The sequence below is a fragment of the Aulonocara sp. 'chitande type north' Nkhata Bay genome, linkage group LG11 (assembly GCF_057382095.1).
Source record: "Aulonocara sp. 'chitande type north' Nkhata Bay isolate Kocher_YH1m ecotype deep benthic linkage group LG11, A_spYH_male_GT1.1, whole genome shotgun sequence".
Taxonomy (NCBI): domain Eukaryota; kingdom Metazoa; phylum Chordata; class Actinopteri; order Cichliformes; family Cichlidae; genus Aulonocara; species Aulonocara sp. 'chitande type north' Nkhata Bay.
In genome coordinates, this window is record NC_141354.1 from 29,229,152 (window position 1) to 29,241,237 (window position 12,086).

Here is a 12,086-nt window from a genome sequence, read left to right on the forward strand (position 1 = left end):
CCTTTTCACACAAGTGAGTTATTTGTACGGTGCACATGGCGAGCAATGGAATATTCCAGTGATCAGGAAAAGCATCATAAGAATAAACTGCAATACACAATTCAAAGCAATTAAAAAAAGCCACTTTTTTATAAAGTAAAAAAGAAATATATTAAAGTAAATAAAAATGTGTTTTGGCAGGGGAGACCAACCGTAGACACAAATTTCAAGACACAGACAACGAACCTCCATTTTTGTATATGTAATTATGACATTACTGAGCGTCTGCACACTTACTTTTTAATTAAGTGCTAGATGTTTTTAAACTCTCGGTTATAAACATCATTGTAAAAGTTCAGTATTGGTTGGGCTACGTAATTAAGGGTTAGGGTTTGTGGTGCGTCTGTGGAGACAGAAGGAGGCAGAAATCACCAGGCACCTCAAAGTTTTCTGTAAACGTTTTCACTTTTATTTTCTACATTTGGATCAGCTCAGTGTGGAAGCCTGGACATGTCAGTTCATTTCAAACCCACCCCTTAACCCGACTCCCGAATTTAGAACAATCGATACGCTCCCCCGTCTGTCCTACAATCAAAAAAACTCTCACGTCTTCACCACAGTCACTCGATCAGACATGAAAAAAACCCCCAAAAAAACAACCTGTTGATGGCCTCCACTCACTGCCATGTCCATGGCGAAGATGAACTGATGTCGTGTCCTTTGTGTAAACCCTTCCTCCATTGGAGGAAGCTGAAATGTTTAAAAATCCTTTTTTGAAATCACCTCTGGTGCCCTGACTCGCAGCGGCAGAAGCGATTAAAAAAAACAACAACAAAAAAACAAAGAATAAGAATAAAGAAGGCGTGATAGTGGAAATGAAAAAGACACGCTGTCTACCTCTGACTGAGATATGAATAGTGAAATGCTGCAGGTGCGCTTGCCAAGTGAGAGAAATGTAGTAATGGATTAAGATATGTCATCTGCTGTGCTCTCTGTAATCACACAGTTCAACCCTTTCCCTCCTTTTGGCTCTCTACAGCTTTTATTCTGTCCCTGATTAATTCTCATAGCGGTGCCACGTTCCTGCTGTAGATATGTCCGCAGGGGGAGTGCAGGGAACCCGGCTCTGTGTAAAAAATAACAGCGTTTTGCTCCTTTAGTACGGCGGAGGAAGCAGGGGTATGCTAATCTGCTGCCAGTCTACGCTACGGGTGCTTGCTCGTCCAATAGCGAGGAATCGGAGTGCCGTTTGTTCTAGTAAACAGGGATTAGTACTGAAGAAACACACGCTCACACCCACACAAATGCAAACATCCACACACTCCGCTGGAGGAAAGAAGCCCTTGGAGTGTTTTTGTTTTTCTTTAAGAGGTCATTGAGAAGACGATATGACAAAAATGGACTGAAGTATCAGGCTTAGGCAGCCTTTTTCCTATATGTATACAGCATGTGTGTCTGTCTGTGTGTTTATGTGTGGCAATGTAGTGCCTTACTGGGGAGATCCACGTGGTTGAACACTACAATAGGCAGTGAACATCAGTAACAGACTCATGTATCCTCTGAGTGTGTGTGTGTGTGTGTGTGTGTGTGTGTGTGTGTGTTAGCTCTATGTTAAATATCTTTAAAGACAACAGAGACGTACAGACAAACTAGGGTTACTGAAACAGTAGAAACAGACAAGCCATGTAAAAACTGGACATAGAAATCTTAAGATATCACAAACATCATAATTCTCTATCTCTAGATTTCTGCTGACGGCAGACGTCGGGTCCTCGTGATCGCTTTCTTGTTTTGTTTGTTTTTTTGTGTGTATGCGTCGTCCCTCTGCACGGAGGCGTCAGCCTGTAAGATGAAATGCTAAACTGTAACACCAGAGGGAGACACACACTGCTGCAAGACCATAGGACTGGCTCTGACGCACACGCACACACACACACACACACACACACACACACACATCACAGCTTCTCACACATGCACACGTGCACAACCTTCTTCACAGGAGTACATTTTCAAAATCCATAAAAAATTAAATAAAACAAACATGAAAAAAGAAAGAAAATCAACAAGGAATTCAGTCCCCTTCTCAAAGCATACATTCATCTCAGTACACGCGCACACACACACACACACACACACACACACACACACACACACACACACACACACACACACACACACACACACACACACAAATAAGTGCACACACTCTCGTAAGAGGCAGTCAGTAAACGTTAAGTGATGAGTTGAGCGGTGGACTGCTTTGTCCGGGGGAAGCTGTGATGACTCCACCAGTTAGTTCCTCGTATTCGCGCATGTGAGCGAGTCAACTCTCCGCGGTTAAAATCTCTTTTTTCTTTAAAAAAACCCCCAAAACAAAATGAATGTAAAACAACAGCCATCGTCTCTCTCAGAGGGAGGCTTTTCTCTCTTCTCGCTTTAAGGAGGCTTGTACGCACTCCTCCCTCTGACGTCCGGCAGAGGTAGTACCGTCCAATCTGTCCTCCTTCCTTCCCAAATCCCAGTGTAGGGAAGTCTTTTTCATTCCTGGTGCTGGAAAAAAAAAAAAAAAAATCACATCCGTTCGCCTTTATTTCTTATTCTGGGCCGCTGTGTGTGTGAATGTGCGCATTTGGAAGTGTGAGGAGTGTGGTCAGAAGACCTCTGGTAGTGTGACATTGCGGAGCAGCCACTGTTGGGAGCGTGTGTGCGTGCAGTCTCTGACGCTGGGCACCTGGCTGTCCTCCTCGCTGGCCTTGTCCAGACACTGGTTACTGTTGACGTGGATCAGGGTCAGCTTCTGCACAGCACAAAAACACAAATCACTCTTTAGAAAGGTTCATTTAAAGGAACATGTAAATGTCTTTTTGGTTAAAACAGCACATGGACTTTGTTATACTTTGAATATCAAATTCTGCTGTGCGAGTCTATGAGGCTCAGTTTTAGCTCTCTGTGGTGTAAATGCTGTGGTTGGGTTGGGTAACGAGTCAACGATGATATATCTCCAAACTGTGGCAAGAAATGATGCTAGGTTGAATTACGTGCACTGGGATTAGAAAAGATTCATTATTTATATTTTAATTTAAAATCCATTTTGATAGATTTGCTCACAGTTAACTGTAAACTGCTGCAAAGCAGCGTGTTTATGTGAATTTACCTGAACATTAATTTGCATTTTTAACAATGTGACTATTTGTTTGTTTATATTGCATTTTCCAGCTTTGGAAAAAGCTCATTCTGAAAGAATCAGAATGAGCTTTTATAACTTTCAGAGCATTTTCTATTGCGGCTCCTTGGTAATGCCACTGCCAAAGCGTACTAACATTAGCAGCCTCAACGACTACCGACCAGTTGCTCTAACACCTGTTATAATGAAGTGCTTTGAGAAACTGGTCCGACGTCACATCATGTCCTGCCTGCCACCCACACTCGACCTGCTCCAGTTTGCATACAGAGCTAACAGATCAACTGAAGATGCCATTGCTACAACGCTCCACACCACCATCTCTCACCTGGAAGTGCAGGGCCGTTACGCCAGGCTGCTCTTTGTTGACTTTAGCTCTGCTTTCAATACGATACTCCCGGACAGACTAATAGATAAACTGCTGGAAATTGGACTTCCTTCCACCACCTGCCGCTGGATCAGAGACTTCCTCTCAGACCATGTACAGAGAGTTAGAGTGGGGCCTCATCTTTCCTCAGCCCTCAGCCTCAACACCGGCTCTCCACAAGGCTGTGTACTGAGTCCCCTACTGTACACTCTGTACACACATGACTGTGTTAGTTCACACCCAGACAACACAGTCATCAAGTTTGCAGATGATACCACTGTGGTGGGGCTCATCTCAGGGGGAGATGAGACTGCATACAGAGCTGAAGTTCAGAGGCTGTCAGATTGGTGTGCAGACAACAACCTGGACCTCAATACCACCAAAACAAAAGAACTGGTAGTTGACTTCAGAAGGAGGAAGTCTGAGCTGCAGCCTGTCAGCATCAACGGGGAGTGCGTGGAAAGGGTCTCCAGTTTCAAGTTTCTGGGTGTGCACATAGACACAGACCTCCAATGGAGCTCTAACACCTCTGCGGTCTTAAAGAAGGCCCAACAGCGTCTCCACTTTCTGAGAATCCTCAGAAAAATGGACCTGAAGAAGGAGCTGCTGACCGTCTTCTACCGCTGCTCCATTGAAAGTGTGCTGACATATTGCATCGGTGTGTGGTTCTCCAGCTGCACCACAGCACACAGAAAGGCACTCCAGAGGGTCATCAACATGGCCCAAAAAATCATTGGACATCCTCTTCCCTCCCTGAAGGACCTGTACAGCACTCGCTGTCTCAAGAGGGCACGCAGCATCCTACGGGACTGCACACACCCAGGACACCGGGTGTTTAAGCTGCTGCCGTCTGGCAGGAGGTTCAGGCTGCTGAGGTCCCGAACAAATAGACTCAAGGACAGCTTTTACAACAGGGCAATAGCCCTGATCAATGTAAATAGCTGACCTGACTGGATACCTCCCTGGACTTTTTAGGGGGAGGTAACAATGTTTAAAACGATAACAATAATATTTATATTTATAACAAGGTGCAATAATAATTAATGTGCAATAATAACAGTGTGCAATACACATACACTTATTCTTCTTTTTTATACTAAGTTAATATACTGTGTTGTGTTGTTTGTTACGTTGTGATGTGTCATATCGTGTCGTGTTGTGTTATATGTAGTGCCGACGTAGGACAGTTTTTCCATTTCATTGTACTACTGTACTATGTATGACTGTGCAATGACAATAAAGAGTTATCTTATCTTATCTTATCTTATCTTATCTTATCTTATCTTATCTTATCTTATCTTATCTTATCTTATCTTATCTTAATGGACTAAATTGTCTTTGCAATTTAAATAGGCTCTGTGAGACTACATGTTGTGAAGAGGCAGGACGCAGGCACAGGTGAACTTAGAGTGAGCTGGTATTGAATGCAAAAGGTAAACAAAAAGTGGAAAACTGGAAAACTAGGAACTAAAAATCAGTCTACACTGGGGAATACAGGCTAATGAGGGAAAGGAACAGGAACACAGAGCAAAACCAGGGATAAACAGACGATCAGACAACGACAAAGAGGAAGACTGCAACTATAAATACAGAGAAGGGTGATTGGGGCAGAGAGGAAACACGTGGGGAACACAACTGAAACTCACAGGGGGGAACTGAGACTGGGGGAAGTAAAACTGAACACTAAACAAACCTAACAAGAGGGGTGATGAAGACTTGACACAAAAGAGAAAATATACAAAACTAGAGACTAACTACACTAAGAACAGAACAATGGAAAAATTGCATGAATGTAAACTCAAACAAAACCAAGAAACATAAAACTACAAAGTCCATAAACCTCAAAACTCACTAGGTTTCAGACCCGGGACCCTCACAGGAAGCTACACTGCCCAACAATATACTGTCTATACCCTTTGGGCTTTGACCCAGTGTGACACATTGATCTCATTTGCTTTTTATTGTATGATGGTCATTTTTACTTGTGTCGTTTTGCACCCTTTAGTTCCATTTTACTGTCCATCCATCCTTGTTTATCGTGCTGGGTGGGCTGTGCCCTATCCCAGCTACCAAAGGGTGAGAGGCAGAGTACACCGTGGACAGGTCGACAGTGTGTCGCAGAGCACAGCAGAGCAGAGCTGTGCCCATTATATTTTATTGTCTTTCTATTTTATTTATTTCTAATATACATCACTGTGTCAGCCGTTGTTGTTTTAAAGTGCCTTAAAAATACAGTTGGAAGGGAATTTAACGTCCTAGGTTTTCCTGCTGTAAATGAACTATTTTCTGTGCCTGTCAAGACCTTTGTGAGAGCTCACAGTATTCAATTTAATTCAGTTTTATTTATATAGCACCAACTCCCAATAACAATAACCTCAGTGTGTTTATACTGTAAGCTATAAACCTACAGTATAATGGTACGACCCTACAGCATTCAGGAGAAAACCCCAACAGTCAGGGAGAAGGAAAGAGAGAGGCAGGACGAAGGACACACTATGGGAGAGAACCAGAGTTTAATAATTACTAATGATTAAATACAGCAGTGGTGAAGAAGACAAAGTGCATCATGGGAACCTCCCAGCATCCTAGGCCTGTTGCTGCATAATTAAGGAAGTCTTCAGGGTCACCTGACACCAGCTTCCAGTTTTCACAAAAAGACAACATCTGATGACCTCCTCTGTACCCTTAATGTAGAGTTTCCAAACCTACAGAAATGCTCTGTCGACCATTAGAAATGTTTTTCCCACTGGTAGCCCAGGTAAGCTGTACAGGCAGAGATCACCCTCATTGGCTGTTGTTTTATTTTGGAAGCAGGCATAAATATGAAATCTGACAGAAACCCCTCAGTTCAGAAAAAAGAAATAAGAATTACCCCTAGTAGGCAAAACCTTGATTGTTCAAGGTTTTATACATGAACAGGAAGATTTTAAACTTTGAAGAGAAGCTAATATGGGAGAAATATGATCTTTAACTGTAGTGTTGTGGTTTAACTGAAGGCTTTTCAGGCTGCTTTTATAATAAGATGATAATAATGACTTCTAACAGTCCAGGTGATGAACATATTAACCAGCTTTTCAGAATCACTTTGAGAAAATGCGTTTTTTATTATGTCTTCCACTTACCAGAGGGTCGTACTCCCAGAGCTGGTTGCCTTTGAGGTGATGGCACTTGAGCATCATGACGGGTCCGTTTAGCTTGGACACGTCTAGACACAAGTCATCTGTCCTGATCTCCTTGTTGGCCGTATAGGAGAAAACCTGCACACATCACCCACAGACTTTCTCTCTTTTTGTGCCGAGAATAACTCTGATGTCAACAGTGATCAACATTTACACTTTAATTCATGTGTAGTTACAGCGTTTTGTTATTTCTCTGTTACCTGGTTGCCTCCCATCCCGTGACAGTTGAAAATGCCGACCTTCTCGTTCTCCTTGCGGGCCATGTTGTCCAGACACTGGTTAGTCTCCACATTACGGATCTGAGCCAAACACACAGGAAGCAGGTTCATTGCTTGAATATACACCCACACCGTTTGATCCATACAGATTCAAGTGTTGCTTGTGTGAGCGAGTGTACCTCTCCCAGGGAGTAATAATGCCGAGGGATCTGGGAGTCAGGGTAGATGTTCTCCAGGTACCAACTGAAGGGTTTACACTGAAGCTTTTGCCTCAGAGCAGTGCGAGACGTGATGTCACCGTAGTCTACTTTGGTCACACCTGGACACGCAGACACACACACACAAAAAGGTCAAACAAAACACTGCATGCTGCCATTCCCCCCGTGTGTATAAGCTTTATTTAAACTGTGTTAGGATTGAGCAGAAAAAACCCACATGCTGATCTGAAGCAGCCAAACGTTCAAAACTGCTAAATCGCTTTTTTTTTTTTTTTTGGAAAAGAACATGAAATACTGTAAGTTGTAACACCTGGGCTGAAAATGACCCAACAATGACAACAACAGTGCCTGATGAAGAGCAATGGAGGTCAATCATCTTTTTCATATAATAACTGATAGTAACTACATCGAAAATGGAGCTAGCACACTGTGGAGGTCCAGTTTCTACTTATGTGTTTTATGCTTACAAATAAAAAAACAAAAACCCTGTAACGCTGAGATGCTACTCATATCATTTTGTTGAGTTATGATTGAATTGTGTTTAGAAACGGTGCGGCCCTTTGGCTTGAATTCAGTGAAGTCTGGCCCGTCTAGCAAGACAGTCCACTTCTTGTTTTTTCAGTACAGTACCTTTACATACTCAGTCAGCAGGACGGGACCATGGGAAATCATGCACTCAATTACTTCAATTATTAGCTTTGTCTTTTAACTTTGGGCCACTATTACAACTATAACTTTCCCTTATATCTGTGCTTTCATGTATCCATTCAGGTTAAAAGCTCATCAAATTTGGATTCAGGAGACAGACAGTCTCTCTGCTTTTAAGATTAGGCTTAAAACTTTCTTTTTTGATCAAGCTTATAGTTAGGGCTGGAGTGTTTCTTCTTAACTTTAATCACTTTTTTCCACTCTATTTCTTTATACACCACTCTGCATTTAATTCTTAGTTATTATTAATCTGTGTCTCTCTTCTGTCCTTGTCTAATTCCAACTCGTAACAGATGGCTGCCTCACCCTGAGCCTGGTTCTGCTGCAGGTTTCTTCCTGTTAAACAGAGTTTTCCTTTCCTACTATTGTCAAGTGCTTGCTCATAGGGGCCGTCTGATTGTTGGGGTTTTCTCTCTATTACTGTAGTGTTACAATATAAAGCGCCTTGAGGCCACTGTTGCTGTGATTTGGTGATATATAAATAAAACTCAATAAAACAGAACTGAATTATGATCTCATTGTTATGCCCGGGAACTGATCTAATTAGGGCTGATGCTTTCTTCCAGCTCTGTAAGACCTCTATTATACAACTGGTCAGGTTATTGAAACAAGCGTAAGAAAGACAGAAGAGCGCCCCCTGTCAACAAAAGTGAGAGAGGTATAAATGTGTTCCATGAGGTGCTTCGCATCTAAAAATATTCTTCATTTCAGTAGCTCTGCTTCTCTTTTGGTTGCTTTTCTGCTGCAAGCTTGTGTGTGTGTGTGTGTTCATGCAAGTTAACGCATGCTTTGTAGCGTGAAATTACTCCCCGCCTCCCCCCATCCTGCACTGTTGGGTCACCACTGCAATATCACGCAGTCAGCGGGTTAATGGATAGATCACACCTGTCACAGAGATTAACCTCCACACACGAGCACATACATGAACGCAAACACGCGCACACACAAACACACAAAATGTGGCAAAACTCACCAGGAGAGATGATGTAGAAGAAGTTTTTAAATTCGTCCATCCAAACTTCTGCCAGACGCCGGTTGTTTTTGTTGATGATCTGTCCCGTTCCTCCGGGAAACGTATAGGGCGTCGCCTTTCTGAAGACGTGACCCACGTGAGAGCACGTGACAATCTCTAGCGTCCCGCCACACTGCCAAATCTATGAGAAACAAGCCTTGTCAACACTAATTTAGAGAATAAATTGCAGAGTAGACACACTGTAAGTCCTGGGCGCTGAACGAGCTAAGACAGACCAGTGAACTCAGCTGGGAGATGGATGACGCAGACTGGTCCCGGCTGTGCTGTGCCAGTCTGAATAAATTTGACTCGACGCCAGCCGGGATGACGTCTGACGAAGTCTTAGTCAGGTCAACAATTTATTCAGTGAAGTCAATCTAGAGGTGTAACATCTGTGTGTGTTTTTGAACCCTAGCTGACACTTCTGAATGGAAGAATAGAGTCATGTCAGTTGTCAGTGGGTGTGTTCACTCACTCTGAAAGAGATTTCCAGGTTCTCTCCTCCCCAGATGTCCATGCCTGCGTCATATGTGCCAATCTCCTGGAAATAATCTCTGTCTATGGAGAACAAGCCGCCTGCCATGGTGGGAGTCCTGAACAGAGACATCAGAGAAAAGGTAAATTAGGAGAAAGGCAGGTTAGTGCCACTTAAATCACTGACGGCCGGCCTTTTAAAGGTCATCCAGTATGTACACATTCCATCAGGGTTTTATATTTCACTCCTCTCACTCCCTGTTATTTGCTGATTTCCTGTTTTTTCTCCTCTCTTCTCTGTTGCTGTGACAGTCATGTCAGAGTTAAACGGCCTCGAGACCGCTTTCCATTTTCCCTCCCGCTTACAGAACGGCTTCCTCCTCTTTAGAGCTTATTCTTCTCCACTGCCTGTTTTCGCTTTTGCTTAAAATCTCTTACAAGAACACAAACAGACAAACATATCCTGAACGTGCACAGATTGATGGTGTATGACCAGCAATTGGCTAAGAGCGGGAAATAATAAGCAACCCAGAAATGGAAAAACAGTTCGTCAAACAGTTCGTAAAATGTGGCTTTATAACAAAAGACAATAACGACGAAGCCAACACAACAGATCTATGTATCCTTTCCTTTTTTCCTGAAGAGATATCAAAGCTTTCTAAATGCCCCAGCTTACAATAAATCACTTTTTTCTACGACACTCAAACACGTCGCAGTAAAACAAAGAAAACCCACTAATTTACAGCAAATCCTGGATTCTAATTAAAGTCATTTATCTAAACAGGGACCGGCCCTTACGTACATAAAAGCGTGGTTCATCATCTCAACATATCACAAGACTGAAATAAACAAACACTGCCACTGTATAAAGCATCAAAAGGCAGGTAATACTCAGCTTTGTGTTTGAAGCATACAATATCAAAATGACACATTTAGCAAGTTCAGAGAATTTCTTCAGATCTTTTCTGTTTGTTGTATTTTTTTAAAGTCCAACAGTGGCAAATACAACCTTCCCAAGTGAGTAGACTTCTGCACATTGCCGTAAATTACAAGGTAGATGAGCCCATAATAACTAGCTTAGCTGCTGATTTCCTCCTCTGCTGTCAAGATATGCAGCTCCTCAGAGAGTGACAGCAAAAGACCTGCAGTTTGCATCGTCTAATGAAGAGAAATTCCCCCAGCAAATGCACGCGTGGAAGCTTGAAACCACATCAGCATTATTCGTTACAGTTTTTTTCATTCTGCAAACTCCATACGTGCAATAATGTGAAAGTGCTCTGTGGCAGAACAGGGTTTTTATGTAAATCGTGTCATTAGTGGAAATTAATTTTCTGCCCTGACACAACAACCCAGTTTTGTTTTTTAGGCCACTTAAAAGACACCCTGAGGAAAATTTTGTCAAGCAGAACTGAGAAAAACAACCGAAATCGGGGGCGCGGGGTGTTACATAAGCTACATTATGTGTGTGTGTGTGTGTGTGTGTGTGTGTGACCTTGAATATTGGCATCAAGCATGCTTAGAAACAAGAGCAGGAAAAAGAGATGATAGACAGGCAAAAATAAGCTCTTGATTTTAGTTCCAAGGTCTACAAACAACAAAAAAAGCCCCTCAAAACAAAAAACACAATCTTACATAAACATCTTGCATTGAACAGAAGTGGAAAGTTCACTCTATTCTTTCAGTATTCCTGCCTTGAGAACCTCTTATGATGAACTGCAGCAGCAAACTGAATGGTAACATATACACTGTTGTAGCAGCCATAGAATAAACAGGGATTGAAAAAGATAAAGAGTTCAGGATTTTTGTCTGCTATAGGAAGGCTTAGGCGCAGTGCCTAAGTGTTTCTGATTAAAGAATGTAAAGGCCTTTAGGCGACATATCACAATCAGTGAGTTTTATGCAGAACTGGGCAGCCAGGAGCTCACAGTGTGAGCAGAGGTCCTGGGTGGCTCCTTCTCTACGTAAAAGCAGGTGTCAGTGTTTAAAACATCTATGAACGGGATGAGGCTTATCTATCCTTTGAGTCATGATAAGAAAGATTAAAAAAAAAAAAAAAAAACACTTTGCTGTTTGCTTTCAACCGCTGTGCTGTTTCTGTGTCTTTGTGCCTGACAAAAGCGAGTGTGAAATACAGAAATAAACTAGTATCCTGAAACGGTAACCTGTGTTCATCAACTGCAACTTGGAAAAGATAACTGCTTCCTGTGTGTAAACGTGTCCATATGCAATTGCACAAAATAAACTTTTGGCTTTAATGCCGCAATATACTATCGTGAACTGCTGGAAGCAGTGATGAGAGCATAGGTAGACTGTGGTCATAGAGGGACGGACATGATCAGCAACAATACTCATGTAGGCTTTGGTTTTTGATGATTATTAGTTGGTACTAAAGGGAAAACAGTTTGCCAAGAAAACATCTGCCACACTATTACATCACCACCTGCAGCCTGAATGCTGATATAAGACAGGATAGATCCATGCTTTCATGTTGTTCAGACCAAATTCTGATCCTATCATCAACTGAATGTCATAGCAGAAAGTGAGACTCATTAGACCAGGCAACATTTTTCCAATCTTCCAATCTTGTTTTGGTGAACACAAGCAAACTGTAACCTCAGTTTCCTGTTCCTAGCTGACAGGAGTTGCACCCGGTGTTGTCTTCTGCTGATGCAGCTCATCTGCTTCATTCAGAGATGCTCTTCTGCATATCTTCCAAAATACCTTAGTCATTTGAGTTACTGTTGCCT

The 12,086-nt window shown here is 42.4% G+C and overlaps 1 protein-coding gene across 4 annotated transcripts in view; it reads right to left on the reverse strand.

The window, feature by feature from the left end:
- Nucleotides 1-220: 220 nt before the first annotated feature.
- The window catches only part of galnt1 (UDP-N-acetyl-alpha-D-galactosamine:polypeptide N-acetylgalactosaminyltransferase 1), a 56,913-nt gene continuing 45,047 nt past the window's right edge, over nt 221-12,086 (reverse strand). For 2 of the 4 annotated variants that reach the window (XM_086311903.1, XM_086311902.1), the window contains exons 9-15: nt 9,341-9,458; nt 8,827-9,007; nt 7,107-7,246; nt 6,910-7,008; nt 6,653-6,787; nt 2,642-2,779; nt 222-2,532 (exon numbers count right to left, since the gene is read on the reverse strand). In XM_086311903.1, the coding sequence (XP_086168029.1) occupies nt 2,521-2,532; nt 2,642-2,779; nt 6,653-6,787; nt 6,910-7,008; nt 7,107-7,246; nt 8,827-9,007; nt 9,341-9,458 (823 nt within the window). In that variant the 3' untranslated portion in view covers nt 222-2,520. Of the gene's footprint in view, nt 2,780-6,652; nt 6,788-6,909; nt 7,009-7,106; nt 7,247-8,826; nt 9,008-9,340; nt 9,459-12,086 lie in introns of all 4 variants that reach the window. The other 2 variants (XM_086311905.1, XM_086311906.1) reach the window with 2 other exon arrangements.